Source organism: Oncorhynchus clarkii, chromosome 20, assembly GCF_045791955.1.
Source record: "Oncorhynchus clarkii lewisi isolate Uvic-CL-2024 chromosome 20, UVic_Ocla_1.0, whole genome shotgun sequence".
Classification (NCBI taxonomy): Eukaryota; Metazoa; Chordata; class Actinopteri; order Salmoniformes; family Salmonidae; genus Oncorhynchus; species Oncorhynchus clarkii.
This window is the reverse complement of record NC_092166.1, coordinates 1,291,800-1,312,952: the sequence shown is the minus strand read 5'-3', so window position 1 is coordinate 1,312,952 and position 21,153 is coordinate 1,291,800. Positions and strand designations below refer to the sequence as shown.

Below are 21,153 nucleotides of genomic sequence, written 5' to 3'. Positions count from 1 at the left end.
TTTTGGGCCTTCCTCTGACACCGCCTGGTATAGAGGTCCTGGATGGCAGGAAGCTTGGCCCCAGTACATCACAGGGGCTTCGGTCGGAGGCCGAGCAGTTAACATACCAATCAGGATTCTCGATGGTGCAGCTGTAGAACCTCATTCAGTAGCCTTACACTTTAATCTGGACAACTCCGTCTACTCATGTCTCAGTCTAGGCGACCCATGTTATGTTCTAACCACACTGCATTTTGGAGCGTTTTCAGGTCCATTTTCCAATAAAGGCGATGATAAACAATAGTATGATAGCCTACAGTTTTTAGTACTACTACTGATACTACTACTAATACTGCTGATAATACCTACTACTAGTACCTACTACTACTAATGCTACTGCTAATACTGATAATACTACTACAAATACTGATACTACTACTACTAATACTACTACTACTGCTGATACTACCTACTACTACTGCTGATACTACCTACTACAACTACTAATGCTACTGCTAATACTGATAATACTACTACAAATGCTGATACTACTACTACTAATACTACTACTACTGCTGATACTACCTACTACTACTGCTGATACTACCTACTACAACTACTAATGCTACTGCTAATACTGATAATACTACTACAAATACTGATACTACTACTACTAATACTACTACTACTGCTGATACTACCTACTACTACTGCTGATACTACCTACTACTACTACCAATGCTACTGCTAATACTGATACTACTACTACCACTACCACTACTACTGATACTACTACCACTGCTACTACAACTACTACTACTACCACTGCTACTACTACCATTACTAATACTGCCTCTACTGATTCTGCTGCTAGTACTACTATACTATAACTTTACTACTAAATTATTGCTGGTGGTACAATACCCCTCTCCTCCTCTTTAATAATAGTAACACCCCTCTTTAATAATAGTAACACCCCTCTCCTCCTCTTTAATAATAGTAACACCCCTCTCCTCCTCTTTAATAATAGTAGTACCCCTCTTTAATAATAGTAACACCCCTCTCCTCCTCTTTAATAATAGTAACACCCCTCTCCTCCTCTTTAATAATAGTAATACCCCTCTCCTCCTCTTTAATAATAGTAACACCCCTCTCCTCCTCTTTAATAATAGTAACACCCCTCTCCTCCTCTTTAATAATAGTAACACCCCTCTTTAATAATAGTAACACCCCTCTTTAATAATAGTAACACCCCTCTTTAATAATAGTAACACCCCTCACCTCCTCTTTAATAATAGTAATACCCCTCTCCTCCTCTTTAATAATAGTAGTACCCCTCTTTAATAATAGTAACACCCCTCTTTAATAATAGTAACACCCCTCTCCTCCTCTTTAATAATAGTAATACCCCTCTCCTCCTCTTTAATAATAGTAACACCCCTCTTTAATAATAGTAACACCCCTCTTTAATAATAGTAACACCCCTCTCCTCCTCTTTAATAATAGTAATACCCCTCTCCTCCTCTTTAATAATAGTAACACCCCTCTCCTCCTCTTTAATAATAGTAACACCCCTCTCCTCCTCTTTAATAATAGTAACACCCCTCTCCTCCTCTTTCATAATAGTAATACACCTCTCCTCCTCTTTAATAATAGTAACACCCCTCTCCTCCTCTTTAATAATAGTAATACCCCTCCTCTCCTCTTTAATAATAGTAATACACCTCTCCTCCTCTTTAATAATAGTAACACCCCTCTCCTCCTCTTTAATAATAGTAATACCCCTCTCCTCCTCTTTAATAATAGTAACACCCCTCTCCTCCTCTTTAATAATAGTAACACCCCTCTTTAATAATAGTAACACCCCTCTCCTCCTCTTTAATAATAGTAACACCCCTCTCCTCCTCTTTAATAATAGTAATACCCCTCTCCTCCTCTTTAATAATAGTAACACCCCTCTCCTCCTCTTTAATAATAGTAACACCCCTCTCCTCCTCTTTAATAATAGTAACACTCCTCTTTAATAATAGTAACATCCCTCTTTAATAATAGTAACACCCCTCTTTAATAATAGTAACACCCCTCTTTAATAATAGTAACACCCCTCACCTCCTCTTTAATAATAGTAACACTCCTCTCCTCCTCTTTAATAATAGTAATACCCCTCTCCTCCTCTTTAATAATAGTAACACCCCTCTCCTCCTCTTTAATAATAGTAACACCCCTCTCCTCCTCTTTAATAATAGTAACACCCCTCTCCTCCTCTTTAATAATAGTAACACCCCTCTTTAATAATAGTAACACCCCTCTCCTCCTCTTTAATAATAGTAACACCCCTCTCCTCCTCTTTAATAATAGTAATACCCCTCTCCTCCTCTTTAATAATAGTAACACCCCTCTCCTCCTCTTTAATAATAGTAACACCCCTCTCCTCCTCTTTAATAATAGTAACACTCCTCTTTAATAATAGTAACATCCCTCTTTAATAATAGTAACACCCCTCTTTAATAATAGTAACACCCCTCTCCTCCTCTTTAATAATAGTAACACTCCTCTTTAATAATAGTAACATCCCTCTTTAATAATAGTAACACCCCTCTTTAATAATAGTAACACCCCTCTTTAATAATAGTAACACCCCTCTCCTCCTCTTTAATAATAGTAACACCCCTCTTTAATAATAGTAACACCCCTCTTTAATAATAGTAACACCCCTCACCTCCTCTTTAATAATAGTAGTATCCCTCTTTAATAATAGTAACACCCCTCTCCCCCTCTTTAATAATAGTAACACCCCTCTTTAATAATAGTAACACCCCTCTTTAATAATAGTAACACCCCTCTTTAATAATAGTAACACCCCTCTTTAATAATAGTAACACCCCTCTTTAATAATAGTAACACCCCTCACCTCCTCTTTAATAATAGTAAAACCCCTCTCCTCCTCTTTAATAATAGTAACACCCCTCTTTAATAATAGTAACACCCCTCTCCTCCTCTTTAATAATAGTAGTACCCCTCTTTAATAATAGTAACACCCCTCTCCCCCTCTTTAATAATAGTAACACCCCTCTTTAATAATAGTAACACCCCTCTTTAATAATAGTAACACCCCTCTTTAATAATAGTAACACCCCTCTCCTCCTCTTTAATAATAGTAATACCCCTCTCCTCCTCTTTAATAATAGTAACACCCCTCTTTAATAATATTAACACCCCTCTTTAATAATAGTAACACCCCTCTCCTCCTCTTTAATAATAGTAATACCCCTCTCCTCCTCTTTAATAATAGTAATACCCCTCTCCTCCTCTTTAATAATAGTAACACCCCTCTCCTGCTCTTTAATAATAGTAACACCCCTCTTTAATAATAGTAATACCCCTCTCCTCCTCTTTAATAATAGTAACACCCCTCTGTAATAATAGTAACACCCCTCTTTAATAATAGTAACACCCCTCTTTAATAATAGTAACACCCCTCACCTCCTCTTTAATAATAGTAACACCCCTCTCCTCCTCTTTAATAATAGTAACACCCCTCTCCTCCTCTTTAATAATAGTAGTACCCCTCTTTAATAATAGTAACACCCCTCTTTAATAATAGTAACACCCCTCACCTCCTCTTTAATAATAGTAAAACCCCTCTCCTCCTCTTTAATAATAGTAACACACCTCTCCTCCTCTTTAATAATAGTAGTACCCCTCTTTAATAATAGTAACACCCCTCTCCCCCTCTTTAATAATAGTAACACCCCTCTTTAATAATAGTAACAACCCTCTTTAATAATAGTAACACCCCTCTTTAATAATAGTAACACCCCTCTTTAATAATAGTAACACCCCTCTCCTCCTCTTTAATAATAGTAATACCCCTCTCCTCCTCTTTAATAATAGTAACACCCCTCTTTAATAATAGTAACACCCCTCTTTAATAATAGTAACACCCCTCTCCTCCTCTTTAATAATAGTAATACCCCTCTCCTCCTCTTTAATAATAGTAATACCCCTCTCCTCCTCTTTAATAATAGTAACACCCCTCTCCTGCTCTTTAATAATAGTAACACCCCTCTTTAATAATAGTAATACCCCTCTCCTCCTCTTTAATAATAGTAACACCCCTCTGTAATAATAGTAACACCCCTCTTTAATAATAGTAACACCCCTCTTTAATAATAGTAACACCCCTCACCTCCTCTTTAATAATAATAAAACCCCTCTCCTCCTCTTTAATAATAGTAACACCCGTCTCCTCCTCTTTAATAATAGTAGTACCCCTCTTTAATAATAGTAACACCCCTCTCCCCCTCTTTAATAATAGTAACACCCCTCTTTAATAATAGTAACACCCCTCTTTAATAATAGTAACACCCCTCTTTAATAATAGTAACACCCCTCTCCTCCTCTTTAATAATAGTAATACCCCTCTCCTCCTCTTTAATAATAGTAACACCCCTCTTTAATAATAGTAACACCCCTCTTTAATAATAGTAACACCCCTCTCCTCCTCTTTAATAATAGTAATACCTCTCTCCTCCTCTTTAATAATAGTAATACCCCTCTCCTCCTCTTTAATAATAGTAACACCCCTCTCCTCCTCTTTAATAATAGTAACACCCCTCTCCTCCTCTTTAATAATAGTAACACCCCTCTTTAATAATAGTAATACCCCTCTCCTCCTCTTTAATAATAGTAACACCCCTCTTTAATAATAGTAACACCCCTCTCCTCCTCTTTAATAATAGTAACACCCCTCTCCTCCTCTTTAATAATAGTAACACCCCTCTCCTCCTCTTTAATAATAGTAATACCCCTCTCCTCCTCTTTAATAATTGTAACACCCCTCTTTAATAATAGTAAAACCCCTCTCCTCCTCTTTAATAATAGTAATACCCCTCTCCTCCTCTTTAATAATAGTAACACACCTCGCCTCCTCTTTAATAATAGTAATACCCCTCTCCTCCTCTTTAATAATAGTAACACCCCTCTTTAATAATAGTAAAACCCCTCTCCTCCTCTTTAATAATAGTAATACCCCTCTCCTCCTCTTTAATAATAGTAACACCCCTCTTTAATAATAGTAACACCCCTCTTTAATAATAGTAACACCCCTCTCCTCCTCTTTAATAATAGTAATACCCCTCTTTAATAATAGTAACACCCCTCTCCTCCTCTTTAATAATAGTAACACCACTCTCCTCCTCTTTAATAATAGTAACACCCCTCTCCTCCTCTTTAATAATAGTAACACCCCTCTCCTCCTCTTTAATAATAGTAATACCCCTCTCCTCCTCTTTAATAATAGTAACACCCCTCTTTAATAATAGTAACACCCCTCTCCTCCTCTTTAATAATAGTAACACCCCTCTCCTCCTCTTTAATAATAGTAATACCCCTCTCCTCCTCTTTAATAATAGTAACACCCCTCTTTAATAATAGTAACACCCCTCTTTAATAATAGTAACACACCTCTTTAATAATAGTAACACCCCTCTCCTCCTCTTTAATAATAGTAACACCCCTCTCCTCCTCTTTAATAATAGTAACACCCCTCTTTAATAATAGTAATACCCCTCTCCTCCTCTTTAATAATAGTAACACCCCTCTGTAATAATAGTAACACCCCTCTTTAATAATAGTAACACCCCTCTTTAATAATAGTAACACCCCTCACCTCCTCTTTAATAATAGTAAAACCCCTCTCCTCCTCTTTAATAATAGTAACACCCGTCTCCTCCTCTTTAATAATAGTAGTACCCCTCTTTAATAATAGTAACACCCCTCTCCCCCTCTTTAATAATAGTAACACCCCTCTTTAATAATAGTAACACCCCTCTTTAATAATAGTAACACCCCTCTTTAATAATAGTAACACCCCTCTCCTCCTCTTTAATAATAGTAATACCCCTCTCCTCCTCTTTAATAATAATAACACCCCTCTTTAATAATAGTAACACCCCTCTTTAATAATAGTAACACCCCTCTCCTCCTCTTTAATAATAGTAATACCTCTCTCCTCCTCTTTAATAATAGTAATACCCCTCTCCTCCTCTTTAATAATAGTAACACCCCTCTCCTCCTCTTTAATAATAGTAACACCCCTCTCCTCCTCTTTAATAATAGTAACACCCCTCTTTAATAATAGTAATACCCCTCTCCTCCTCTTTAATAATAGTAACACCCCTCTTTAATAATAGTAACACCCCTCTCCTCCTCTTTAATTATAGTAACACCCCTCTCCTCCTCTTTAATAATAGTAACACCCCTCTCCTCCTCTTTCATAATATTAACACCCCTCTCCTCCTCTTTAATAATAGTAACACCCCTCTCCTCCTCTTTAATAATAGTAATACCCCTCTCCTCCTCTTTAATAATTGTAACACCCCTCTTTAATAATAGTAAAACCCCTCTCCTCCTCTTTAATAATAGTAATACCCCTCTCCTCCTCTTTAATAATAGTAACACACCTCGCCTCCTCTTTAATAATAGTAATACCCCTCTCCTCCTCTTTAATAATAGTAACACCCCTCTTTAATAATAGTAAAACCCCTCTCCTCCTCTTTAATAATAGTAATACCCCTCTCCTCCTCTTTAATAATAGTAACACCCCTCTTTAATAATAGTAACACCCCTCTTTAATAATAGTAACACCCCTCTCCTCCTCTTTAATAATAGTAATACCCCTCTTTAATAATAGTAACACCCCTCTCCTCCTCTTTAATAATAGTAACACCACTCTCCTCCTCTTTAATAATAGTAACACCCCTCTCCTCCTCTTTAATAATAGTAACACCCCTCTCCTCCTCTTTAATAATAGTAATACCCCTCTCCTCCTCTTTAATAATAGTAACACCCCTCTTTAATAATAGTAACACCCCTCTCCTCCTCTTTAATAATAGTAACACCCCTCTCCTCCTCTTTAATAATAGTAATACCCCTCTCCTCCTCTTTAATAATAGTAACACCCCTCTTTAATAATAGTAACACCCCTCTTTAATAATAGTAACACACCTCTTTAATAATAGTAACACCCCTCTCCTCCTCTTTAATAATAGTAACACCCCTCTCCTCCTCTTTAATAATAGTAACACCCCTCTTTAATATTAGTAACACCCCTCTCCTCCTCTTTAATAATAGTAACACCCCTCTCCTCCTCTTTAATAATAGTAATACCCCTCTCCTCCTCTTTAATAATAGTAATACCCCTCTCCTCCTCTTTAATAATAGTAATACCCCTCTCCTCCTCTTTAATAATAGTAACACCCCTCTTTAATAATAGTAACACTCCTCTTTAATAATAGTAATACCCCTCTCCTCCTCTTTAATAATAGTAATACCCCTCTCCTCCTCTTTAATAATAGTAATACCCCTCTCCTCCTCTTTAATAATAGTAATACCCCTCTCCTCCTCTTTAATAATAGTAACACCCCTCTTTAATAATAGTAACACCCCTCTTTAATAATAGTAACACCCCTCTCCTCCTCTTTAATAATAGTAATACCCCTCTTTAATAATAGTAACACCCCTCTCCTCCTCTTTAATAATAGTAACACCACTCTCCTCCTCTTTAATAATAGTAACACCCCTCTCCTCCTCTTTAATAATAGTAACACCCCTCTCCTCCTCTTTAATAATAGTAATACCCCTCTCCTCCTCTTTAATAATAGTAACACCCCTCTTTAATAATAGTAACACCCCTCTCCTCCTCTTTAATAATAGTAACACCCCTCTCCTCCTCTTTAATAATAGTAATACCCCTCTCCTCCTCTTTAATAATAGTAACACCCCTCTTTAATAATAGTAACACCCCTCTTTAATAATAGTAACACACCTCTTTAATAATAGTAACACCCCTCTCCTCCTCTTTAATAATAGTAACACCCCTCTCCTCCTCTTTAATAATAGTAACACCCCTCTTTAATATTAGTAACACCCCTCTCCTCCTCTTTAATAATAGTAACACCCCTCTCCTCCTCTTTAATAATAGTAATACCCCTCTCCTCCTCTTTAATAATAGTAATACCCCTCTCCTCCTCTTTAATAATAGTAATACCCCTCTCCTCCTCTTTAATAATAGTAACACCCCTCTTTAATAATAGTAACACTCCTCTTTAATAATAGTAATACCCCTCTCCTCCTCTTTAATAATAGTAATACCCCTCTCCTCCTCTTTAATAATAGTAATACCCCTCTCCTCCTCTTTAATAATAGTAATACCCCTCTCCTCCTCTTTAATAATAGTAACACCCCTCTTTAATAATAGTAACACCCCTCTTTAATAATAGTAACACCCCTCTTTAATAATAGTAATACCCCTCTCCTCTTCTTTAATAATAGTAACACCCCTCTTTAATAATAGTAATACCCCTCTCCTCTTCTTTAATAATAGTAACACCCCTCTTTAATAATAGTAACACCCCTCTCCTCCTCTTTAATAATAGTAACACCCCTCTCCTCCTCTTTAATAATAGTAACACCCCTCTCCTCCTCTTTAATAATAGTAACACCCCTCTCCTCCTCTTTAATAATAGTAACACCGCTGCGTTAATAAAGAGATAGCAGATTTCTGTAATAAGGCTTTCTGTGGAACTGTTTTTGTCTAGATGGTGTGGGGTGATGTTCCTTTCTACAGTGACGCAAGCATCGTCAAAGCAACCCTCTACTTTCCACGTGGAATATCCAGAGGTGAGCGTGTGTGTAGCGACCTTAAAGACTATCTGCTCCTGGAGACTACTTACACTGACCCTAAACACATCCAACCCTTACAAACAAGCACACAACACACACACACACGGTCAACGCTGCTGTTCTATTCTTTACTACTGATTAAACTGCGAGACCAAGACACTATCCACTTTGTTGGTAAATACAGTCATATTTGACATAGCACATTCATCATCTATACAGTATATTATATTGTATACATGTCAGTTCATTACTAGGCTTCCTTCTAAGTACCTCATATTTGATTTACTTCTTTAAAAAATGTATTTATTTAAAAATATTTTTAAATATCGATATTGATTATTGTAGTGCAATGTTGAGCTAGCACACAAGCATTTCACCTTATATGCATATTGTCTACTGTGTGACAAATAACATGTTGTTTGATTTAGATTTTTTTTGTGTGTCTTTGTGTAACGAAGTTAGGTTTGTGAACCGAATTTACGTGTTAAACTCGCCTGACGACTCAAAGCCTAGGCTTTAGTTTAACGGGCTAAAACACTTCACCTGCATGTGTTATGAGACTGACATGACGTCACCATTTTGTGTTGCAGATTGCCGTCACCTGATTCGCCGGTGCCTCGCTGTCAGTCCAGACGACCGGCCAACCCTGGAGCAGATACAGCAGCATCCCTGGATGCGATAGAATAGACTATATTTCATCTATAAATGTCCTAAATAAACATGGTCAGCATTCCTATTCATGTCATCCCTGACTGATAGTAGATAAAACGATAAGCAAGGGGATTCAAATCTTACCCTACGAGGTTCAGATTACTGCTGGTTTTCTACTTGATAATGAATTACACACAGCTGGTGTCACAGGTTAAAATCAGGGGTAAAATGGGAAAAGAAATCAGTGGAACTGGTTTAGAGGTCCAGAGTTGAATTTGAGGGGTATATGGTATTAATGAATAGGGGAGTTCGTTATTTATCGTCTTTTTGAGGCATCAGAGTCCACCCAGCGCTATTTTTACAGGAACATCACGGCTCAGCACGCGCTGAAGGTTGAACGGAGTTTTACATGAGAGGTGAGTTGTAGCTGTGCACAGACCAACCAGGACATCCCAGATTGTACCTTTATGGCTGGTATCAGGATTAGCGTCTACCTAGCTAGCAAGAACAAACTAACAACGTGGCAAGCTCTAATAACAGGTCTGTGATCTGCATTCAAGTGCACTCAACCACGATCACGAGGATGATCATAACACACCTCTTCTTGTAATTAATTGTAGGCTAGGCTATTTTCTGGCAGATTATTTAAAATATTATTTTAACAGTAGGCCTACCAACACAATAACCTCATATGGGGTTACTGACCCCCATCCATTGAATTCATAATAAGAAGTGGTATTTATCTGGCCTTGGGGAGAGACAGCACATGGAAGAAAACACAGCACTGCAAGAAGGGCTGCAGATTAAGTGAAATATAAATTACATTTACTTTTCATTAGCCTATGCTATTGGTTGTATTCAAAACATGGGTCGTTGGTTTTATTGATCTCAGTATGTAAATATCAGAGTAGCTGGTCATTTGTTGTAATATTGTTGTAATGTCTGCAGTCATGTAAAATTTAGAAAAACATCCCCCCTTTTTTTAGGACCCACAAAACCTCAGCCCCTGGTATTCAAGACTGAACCCTGAAACACCTCGGCCCCTGGTATTCAAGACTGAACCCTGAAACACCTCAGCCCCTGGGATTCAAGAGTGAACCCTGAAACACCTCGGCCCCTGGTATTCAAGACTGAACCCTGAAACACCTCAGCCCCTGGTATTCAAGAGTGAACCCTGAAACACCTCAACCCCTGGTATTCAAGACTGAACCCTGAAACACCTCAGCCCCTGGTATTCAAGAGTGAACCCTGAAACACCTCAGCCCCTGGTATTCAAGAGTGAACCCTGAAACACCTCGGTCCCTGGTATTCAAGAGTGAACCCTGAAACACCTCGACCCCTGGTATTCAAGACTGAACCCTGAAACACCTCGGCCCCTGGTATTCAAGACTGAACCCTGTAAACCCATCCTACTAATGGGAGGGCAGACCAGGAAGAGTAATGAGCAGTGGGGGATTGACATTGTCACAGCCATGGGGTCAGTTCAAGTGGGCCCACACAAACAAGTTTTAAAGAAGATGGTCTATCTCGGAGTACCTCCTGGAAAGTAAAAAATATGAATCTGTATATTGCAATTAAAGAAATCAGAGTTTAACATCCTGCTTTTAAAAAAGTACAATTATTGGTGAAGGACTAGAGGTGATTTACTGCCAGGTCAATAATTACACAGCCCTTAATCAAATGTAATTTAGCACATGCGAATGATGGGGTTCACCTTGGGGTCATGATAGGGGCTGCACCAAATGATTGATGTATTATAATAATTGATTATGCTTATGTTGTATTAATAGAAGGGGAAGGGTCCTGGAACACAGATTAGCAATACATGCATTATAAGGTTTAATACTGTTCCACAGTTCTTTACTAGTGTCTGCCTCTTATAAAGAAACAGTCTGAGAGATGTGTGAGCCATTGCAGTCAAAACAGGGTGTCTGTGAGAAAACGCCTCAAGGCTAAAAGAGATTCATAGACACAGAACCCTGCAGGGGAGTGAAAGAGATAAAAGACGAGTCAGACATAACACTATGAAGCAACTTGGGGACATTTACTGCTGAGCACTGGAACTATTGTTTTCTCCTGCAGGTTTGTATAACTGTATATGCTTGGTCTAATGAGTAGAAGGTATTGTTGTAGGCAGGTACATCACTAGGGGTTGACTGCAAGCACATTAAAACAACTTGGACCCTTTCCTATTTTGCAGAACTTACTCTGAAACATGCGTGCTGCGTTCCCGTCGTCAACTTCTGTCTGCAACTACATTAATAAAGGTTTTTGATTGATTTACTTAAAGATAATGCCTGATTGCTGATTTCACCAATAAGTAAATGATTGACAAGGAACAAGGAACCTACCCCAACACGACAAATACAACAGGTGTAGACCTTACCGTGAAATGCTTACTGACAAGCCCTTAACCAACAATGTGGTTCAAGAAATATTAGTTAAGAAAATATTTACTAATTATTTAGAGACATCAGTATCAAACCGATCTCGACAAACCATTTCTGTATGGACCTCGCTTTGTGCATGGGTGCACTGTCATGTTGAAACAATCACTATATTGAGACATATTGCAGACTGGTTGAAAAAGATGTTGCTCATCTACTTAAAAACAAACAGGAGTCCAAATATTTCCATAATTTACCTCAGGATGAAAAACAAGCTTTGCTTGATTTACAATCCGATACGTCAGTCCTTACCCGTAAAGGACACCAGCAGTATGGTCTCAGAACAGCTCCCCTCCTTTGTAAAGGACACCAGCAGTATGGTCTCAGAACAGCTCCCCTCCTAAAAGACACCAGCAGTCTGGTCTCAGAACAGCTCCCCTCCTAAAGGACACCAGCAGTCTGGTCTCAGAACAGCTCCCCTCCTAAAGGACACCAGCAGTCTGGTCTCAGAACAGCTCCCCTCCTAAAGGACACCAGCAGTCTGGTCTCAGAACAGCTCCCCTCCTAAAGGACACCAGCAGTATGGGCTCAGAACAGCTCCCCTCCTAAAGGACACCAGCAGTCTGGTCTCAGAACAGCTCCCCTCCTAAAGGACACCAGCAGTCTGGTCTCAGAACAGCTCCCCTCCTAAAGGACACCAGCAGTCTGGTCTCAGACCAGCTCCCCTCCTTTGTAAAGGACACCAGCAGTCTGGTCTCAGACCAGCTCCCCTCCTTTGTAAAGGACACCAGCAGTATGGTCTCAGAACAGTTCCCCTCCTTTGTAAAGGACACCAGCAGTATGGTCTCAGAACAGCTCCCCTCCTAAAGGACACCAGCAGTCTGGTCTCAGAACAGCTCCCCTCCTAAAGGACACCAGCAGTATGGTCTCAGAACAGCTCCCCTCCTAAAGGACACAAGCAGTCTGGTCTCAGAACAGCTCCCCTCCTAAAGGACACCAGCAGTCTGGTCTCAGAACAGCTCCCCTCCTAAAGGACACCAACAGTATGATCTCAGAACAGCTCCCCTCCTAAAGGACACCAGCAGTATGGTCTCAGAACAGCTCCCCTCCTTTGTAAAGGACACCAGCAGTATGGTCTCAGAACAGCTCCCCTCCTAAAGGACACCAGCAGTGTGGTATCAGAACAGCTCCCCTCCTAAAGGACACCAGCAGTATGGTCTCAGAACAGCTCCCCTCCTAAAGGACACCAGCAGTATGGTCTCAGAACAGCTCCCCTCCTTTGTAAAGGACACCAGCAGTCTGGTCTCAGAACAGCTCCCCTCCTAAAGGACACCAACAGTATGATCTCAGAACAGCTCCCCTCCTAAAGGACACCAGCAGTATGGTCTCAGAACAGCTCCCCTCCTTTGTAAAGGACACCAGCAGTATGGTCTCAGAACAGCTCCCCTCCTAAAGGACACCAGCAGTCTGGTCTCAGAACAGCTCCCCTCCTAAAGGACACCAGCAGTATGGTCTCAGAACAGCTCCCCTCCTAAAGGACACCAGCAGTATGGTCTCAGAACAGCTCCCCTCCTAAAGGACACCAGCAGTATGGTCTCAGAACAGCTCCCCTCCTAAAGGACACCAGCAGTATGGTCTCTATTATTGAATCGTTTGATCCTCTCCCTGAGAATACTTTGTTAGTTACTTTTGATGTTGATTCGTTATGGGATTTTTTTATGAAATGACTAAATGAGGTATACGGGCAAGAAATCTACCCTGTCTTTCTTGTCGTGTTAAATAATGTTTGTCCATTAGGAAGGGGTTATATGGCATGTACCTAGGAAGAAAGGAATGTACGTGGAGATAAGAGAGGACAGGGAGAGCCCCTCCAGAGCTCTAGTATCTGGGGGGGGGGGGGCCTAGAACTGTCAGCTGAGGGGTTATAAACTGTGGTGAGACTCATGAGAAAATCCCTATGTTGGTGTGTTTGTATGTGCGTAGGTTAGGATGGTATAAGAAGGAATGTATTTGTGAAAACTGGAGAGCTCTCACAAATAAATCGGGATCTGATGAATTGTGAGCTGGGAACTCTGTCTGTTTTATTGAAGACCAGGATTTTACAACCTCTGGATATCAGACAGATAAACATAAATTGAAATCTTTGAACATTGATTACAAAATTACTTAAGTCGTCATACACAAATACTCCACACGAGGGCGGTATTGACGCTATGGGACATCTTCTTCTGCAACGTGACCCTAATGAACTACCTTCCAGTGCATGCATTATAACATTGTCTGAAATAGTACTCACAGACACAACTACTTCATGTTTCTAAATTATGTATTTATTCAGGTGAAGGGTACTGCTATGGGATCCCCCATGGCTCCCAACTATGCTAATTTGTATGTGGCTTACATGGAGAAACAGTCTATTTTCAATCCTCTCAAATGTTTTCTTGCCTCACATCATTATTTGGAAACGGTATATTGATGATATTTTTGTTCCATGGAGGAGTGATGCCAAACAGCTCCAGGCGTTCCATGGAGGAGTGATGCCAAACAGCTCCAGGCGTTCCATGGAGGAGTGATGCCAAACAGCTCCAGGCGTTCCATGGAGGAGTGATGCCAAACAGCTCCAGGCGTTCCATGGAGGAGTGATGCCAAACAGCTCCAGGCGTTCTATGGAGGGGTGATGCCAAACAGCTCCAGGCGTTCTATGGAGGGGTGATGCCAAACAGCTCCAGGCGTTCCATGGAGGGGTGATGCCAAACAGCTCCAGGCGTTCCATGGAGGAGTGATGCCAAACAGCTCCAGGCGTTCCATGGAGGAGTGATGCCAAACAGCTCCAGGCGTTCCATGGAGGAGTGATGCCAAACAGCTCCAGGCATTCCATGGAGGAGTGATGCCAAACAGCTCCAGGCGTTCCATGGAGGAGTGATGCCAAACAGCTCCAGGCGTTCTATGGAGGGGTGATGCCAAACAGCTCCAGGCGTTCTATGGAGGGGTGATGCCAAACAGCTCCAGGCGTTCCATGGAGGGGTGATGCCAAACAGCTCCAGGCGTTCCATGGAGGAGTGATGCCAAACAGCTCCAGGCGTTCCATGGAGGAGTGATGCCAAACAGCTCCAGGCGTTCTATGGAGGAGTGATGCCAAACAGCTCCAGGCGTTCTATGGAGGGGTGATGCCAAACAGCTCCAGGCGTTCTATGGAGGAGTGATGCCAAACAGCTCCAGGCGTTCCATGGAGGAGTGATGCCAAACAGCTCCAGGCGTTCCATGGAGGAGTGATGCCAAACAGCTCCAGGCGTTCCATGGAGGAGTGATGCCAAACAGCTCCAGGCGTTCTATGGAGGAGTGATGCCAAACAGCTCCAGGCGTTCCATGGAGGGGTGATGCCAAACAGCTCCAGGCGTTCCATGGAGGAGTGATGCCAAACAGCTCCAGGCGTTCTATGGAGGAGTGATGCCAAACAGCTCCAGGCGTTCTATGGAGGGGTGATGCCAAACAGCTCCAGGCGTTCTATGGAGGAGTGATGCCAAACAGCTCCAGGCGTTCCATGGAGGAGTGATGCCAAACAGCTCCAGGCGTTCCATGGAGGAGTGATGCCAAACAGCTCCAGGCGTTCCATGGAGGAGTGATGCCAAACAGCTCCAGGCGTTCTATGGAGGAGTGATGCCAAACAGCTCCAGGCGTTCCATGGAGGGGTGATGCCAAACAGCTCCAGGCGTTCCATGGAGGAGTGATGCCAAACAGCTCCAGGCGTTCCATGGAGGGGTGATGCCAAACAGCTCCAGGCGTTCCATGGAGGGGTGATGCCAAACAGCTCCAGGCGTTCCATGGAGGAGTGATGCCAAACAGCTCCAGGCGTTCCATGGAGGAGTGATGCCAAACAGCTCCAGGCATTCCATGGAGGAGTGATGCCAAACAGCTCCAGGCGTTCCATGGAGGAGTGATGCCAAACAGCTCCAGGCGTTCCATGGAGGAGTGATGCCAAACAGCTCCAGGCGTTCCATGGAGGAGTGATGCCAAACAGCTCCAGGCGTTCCATGGAGGAGTGATGCCAAACAGCTCCAGGCGTTCCATGGAGGAGTGATGCCAAACAGCTCCAGGCGTTCCATGGAGGGGTGATGCCAAACAGCTCCAGGCGTTCCATGGAGGGGTGATGCCAAACAGCTCCAGGCGTTCCATGGAGGAGTGATGCCAAACAGCTCCAGGCGTTCCATGGAGGAGTGATGCCAAACAGCTCCAGGCGTTCCATGGAGGGGTGATGCCAAACAGCTCCAGGCGTTCCATGGAGGAGTGATGCCAAACAGCTCCAGGCGTTCCATGGAGGAGTGATGCCAAACAGCTCCAGGCGTTCCATGGAGGAGTGATGCCAAACAGCTCCAGGCGTTCCATGCTTTTCTTAACTGCTGTTCTGAGCATCTGAGATTTACTATGCAATCTGACACACGTCAAATCAGGCTCCTTGATCTTCTGATCTTGTGTGAGGATAATGTTCTATACACTGATCTTTACAGGAAACCTACTGATCGTAACAGTTTGTTGAGGGCTTCCCTTGAAAAACACTTTGCCCTACAGACAATTCTGTCGAATCAAAAGAATTTGCAAAAAAAATAATCAGATTTTGACAGAAATATGGCTGAGATGCAAATAAAATTCAAGGAGAGGGGGTACAAGAATGATCAGACTAATACAGCCGTTGATAAAATTCAAAACAAACCGAGACGTGATCTTTTTCAAGGACAGTCACACAAAAAGCAGCCTTCTATCTACTCACTATTCAAAGTGCTCTGAACAAGTCAAGGGAATCGACCACAAACAATGGCACATTCTAAGATCCGATGATAGGTCGGTAATGTGTTGTCTGACCTTCCCTTGGTCGTATTCTCACGGGGCAGAAACCTCAGAGATCAATTGGTACACTCTGATTTACCACCCCAAGATATCCCTGCACAACGTCTATCAAAGCCAGCAGCATAACACCCTGCATACCACTGCTGGCTTGCTTCTGAAGCTAAGCAATGTTGGTCCTGGTTGGTATATCCCAATGCCCCAGGGTAGTGATTGGGGACACTGCCCTGTGTAGGGTGCCGTCTTTCGGATGGGGTGTTAAACGGGTGTCCTGACTCTCTGAGGTTATTAAAGATCCCATGGCACTTATCGTAAGAGTAGGGGTGTTAACCCCCGGTGTCCTGGCTAAATTCCCAATCTGGCCCTCAAACCATCACAGTCACCTAGTAATCCCCAGTTTACAATTGGCTCTTTCATCCCCCTCCTCTCCCCTGTAACTATTCCCCAGGTCGTTGCTGCAAATGAGAACGTGTTCTCAGTCAACTTACCTGGTGAAATAATGGATAAAAAATGTTTTGCGCCCCTAGTGGATGGAAACTACAAATGTAACGGCTGTGCTCAATGTAATGGCACTTATAAATGTAGATCCTTCAAACACCCTCAATCAAAGGTGTTTCCACGTGCTCCACTAAGGCAGTTATTTATCTTATAACTTGTCCTTCTGGTAAAAATAATGTGGGTAAAACGAAGAGTGAATTAAAAGTATGAATCTCGGAGCACCGTAGCACCATTAGGTGCAAAACTCGACTTACCCAGTTGCGGCCCACTTTTTGGAAGCGAACCCCTCGATTGCGTCCCTACGTTATATCGGCATCGAACATGTCACCCTCCCTAGGAGAGGGGGTGACCTTGATAATTTATTGTTAAAACGAGATGCTGCCTGGATCTTTCATTTAAAGACCCCTTGCCCCCTTTGTTCTCAACGTAGACTTTGATCTGAAGCCATTCTTGTGATGACTGTGATTTTGCTATTCATTGTAAATGTTTGTAAGCTTGTGTACTTTACTGTATGTTATTTCATAGTTTTGATGTCTTCACTATTATTCTACAATGTAGAAAATAGTAAAAATAAAGAAAAACCCTTGAATGAGTAGGTGTGTCTAAACCTTTGACTGGCACTGTAGGTTTAGGTCGGCCCTGTTCAAGTTTGTGTGTCAGATATCACCTATCCCTCACTGCCATTGGTAATGGAACAGTGAATATGTGTTCACAGAAACAGAAGCACATGAAGACTTGCAGGCTTGATACTGATGTCTCTGAATGGAGAGAGACCAGACAGGCTTGATACTGATGTCTCTGAATGGAGAGAGACCAGACAGGCTTGATACTGATGTCTCTGAATGGAAAGAGACCAGACAGGCTTGATACTGATGTCTCTGAATGGAGAGAGACCAGACAGGCTTGATACTGATGTCTCTGAATGGAGAGAGACCAGACAGGCTTGATACTGATGTCTCTGAATGGAGAGAGACCTGGCACTCTGACAGACAGGCTTGATTACAGGGGCTGAGTCACTGGCTTACTGGGGCTCTCTCATACCGTCCCTGGAGGGGGTGCGTCACCTGAGTGGGTTGATTCACTGATGTGGTCATCCTGTCTGGGTTGGCGCCCCCCCTTGGGTTGTGCCGTGGCGGAGATCTTTGTGGGCTATACTCAGCCTTGTCTCAGGATGGTAAGTTGGTGGTTGAAGATATCCCTCTAGTGGTGTGGGGGCTGTGCTTTGGCAAAGTGGATGGGGTTATATCCTTCCTGTTTGGCCCTGTCCGGGGGTGTCCTCGGATGGGGCCACAGTGTCTCTAGGACCATGCCCCAGGACTACCTGACATGATGACTCCTTGCTGTCACCAGTCCACCTGGCCGTGCTGCTGCTCCAGTTTCAACTGTTCTGCCTTATTATTATTCAACCATGCTGGTCATTTATGAACATTTGAACATCTTGGCCATGTTCTGTTATAATCTCCACCTGGCACAGCCAGAAGAGGACTGGCAACCCCACATAGCCTGGTTCCTCTCTAGGTTTTGGCCTTTCTAGGGAGTTTTTCCTAGCCACCGTGCTTCTACACCTGCATTGCTTGCTGTTTGGGGTTTTAGGCTGGGTTCCTGTACAGCACTTTGAGATATCAGCTGATGTACGAAGGGCTATATAAATACATTTGATTTGATTGATTTGATTTGATACTGATGTCTCTGAATGGAGAGAGACCAGACAGGCTTGATATTGATGTCTCTGAATGGACAGAGACCAGACACTCTGACAGACAGGCTTGATACTGATGTCTCTGAATGGACAGAGACCTGGCACTCTGACATACAGGCTTGATACTGATGTCTCTGAATGGAGAGAGACCTGGTACTCTGACAGACATGTTACTAGACCACTTTTACTTGTATTGTCTTTATTTATTTGAATGGTATCAGTCAATATGAGGAGAGAGAAACCCTGTGTATTCTGGACCAGGATCAGGTATCAGTCAATATGAGGAGAGAGAAACCCTGTGTATTCTGGACCAGGATCAGGTATCAGTCAATATGAGGAGAGAGAAACCCTGTGTATTCTGGACCAGGATCAGGTATCAGTCAATATGAGGGAGAAACCCTGTGTATTCTGGACCAGGATCAGTCAATATGAGGAGGGAGAAACCCTGTGTATTCTGGACCAGTACCAGGTATCAGTCAATATGGGAGGGAGAAACCCTGTGCATTCTGGACCAGGATCAGTCAATATGAGGAGGGAGAAACCCTGTGTATTCTGGACCAGGATCAGGTATCAGTCAATATGGGAGGGAGAAACCCTGTGTATTCTGGACCAGGATCAGTCAATATGAGGAGGGAGAAACCCTGTGTATTCTGGACCAGGATCAGTCAATATGAGGAGGGAGAAACCCTGTGTATTCTGGACCAGGATCAGTCAATATGGGGAGGGAGAAACCCTGTGTATTCTGGACCAGGATCAGTCAATATGAGGGAGAAACCCTGTTTATTCTGAGCCAGGATCAATCAATATGGGAGGGAGAAACCCTGTGTATTCTGGACCAGGATCAGTCAATATGGGGAGGGAGAAACCCTGTGTATTCTGGACCAGGACCAGGTATCAGTCAATATGAGGAGGGAGAAACCCTGTGTATTCTGGACCAGGATCAGTCAATATGAGGAGGGAGAAACCCTGTGTATTCTGAACCAGGATCAGGTATCAGTCAATATGGGAGGGAGAAACCCTGTGTATTCTGGACCAGGACCAGGTATCAGTCAATATGGGGAGGGAGAAACCCTGTGTATTCTGAACCAGGATCAGTCAATATGGGGAGGGAGAAACCCTGTGTATTCTGGACCAGGATCAGGTATCAGTCAATATGGGAGGGAGAAACCCTGTGTATTCTGGACCAGTACCAGGGAACTCCTGTTCTATATGGGACACCACAATGGAAAGATTCATTACCACCAGACAGGAAGGTATTTATTTGCACTTTTACCAGTTAAGAACAAATTCTTATTTTCAATGACAGCCTAGTGGGTTAACTGCCTGTTCAGGGGCAGAATAGATTTGTACCTTGTCAGCTCGGGGGTTTGAACTTGCAACCTTCTGGTTACTAGTCCAACGCTCTAACCACTAGGCTACCCTGCCGCCCCATTATGACCACTGACATGTTACCAAGGTAACCCCATTACCAACCAGACAGGAAGGTATGACTACTGACATGTTACCATGGTAACCCCATTACCACCAGACAGGAAGGTATGACTACTGACATGTTACCAAGGTAACCCCATTACCACCAGACAGGAAGGTATGACCACTCTGGCATGTTACCAAGGTAACTTCCTGTCTGGTGGTAATGGGGTGAGGATCACTCTGACATGTTACCATGGTAACCCCATTACCACCAGACAGGATGCATATAGGCACAGTATCTGTTACATTGTTATACTATCAGAACACTTCTTCTATGGTATTATGTAAAAGGTTTATTCTACATGGACCTGTTACCAAAACACTTAGTATAGAATATCTACATTCATCAATTGCAAGATGCCGAATGCCTTCCACAGGGATGCTGGCCCATGTTCACTCCAATGCTTCCCACAGTTGTGTCAAGATGGCTGGATGTCCTTCGGGTGGTGAACCATTCTTGATACACGCAAGAAACTGTTGAGCGTGAAAAACCCAGCAGCGCTGCAGTTGTTGACACAAACCAGTGCACCTGGCACTTATCACCATACCCCGTTCAAAAGCACCTAAATATTTTGTCTTGCCCATTCACCCTCTGAATGGCACACATACACAATCTACGTCTCAATTGTCTGAAAACAGGTCACTTTTACAATGAGTGGTTACTCACGAGCAGTATCATCCCAACTCAGTCTCTCTAGCAGCACCCCAACAGTTAAATCTCTGGGTGTGCAGAGACAGCGGCAGAGTGATGCGCCTGGTCTTTCGATGACAGTTGAGGAGGGTGGGAGACTAAAAATCTCCCATTGTCCTCGCGGCTATCGTTGTATTAACTATTTTTGTATAGCTATTTAGTTAGTGAACAGCGAGTTATTAACTTAAATACTCAAAACAACAAATTAGCAGCATTGCTAGCTCGGAGTGCGCGGGTTTTCGAGTCTCCCT

General features: G+C 42.5%; 1 protein-coding gene across 1 annotated transcript in view; it reads left to right on the top strand.

Annotated features, from left to right (window-relative positions):
- Positions 1–9,384, top strand: part of LOC139377202 (serine/threonine-protein kinase pim-2-like) — a 23,309-nt gene extending 13,925 nt beyond the window's left edge. The window contains exons 7-8 of the mRNA XM_071120203.1: positions 8,580–8,661; positions 9,255–9,384. Of these exons, the coding sequence (XP_070976304.1) occupies positions 8,580–8,661; positions 9,255–9,346 (174 nt within the window). The 3' untranslated portion in view covers positions 9,347–9,384. The remainder of the gene's footprint in view (positions 1–8,579; positions 8,662–9,254) is intronic.
- The last annotated feature ends 11,769 nt before the right edge of the window (positions 9,385–21,153 follow it).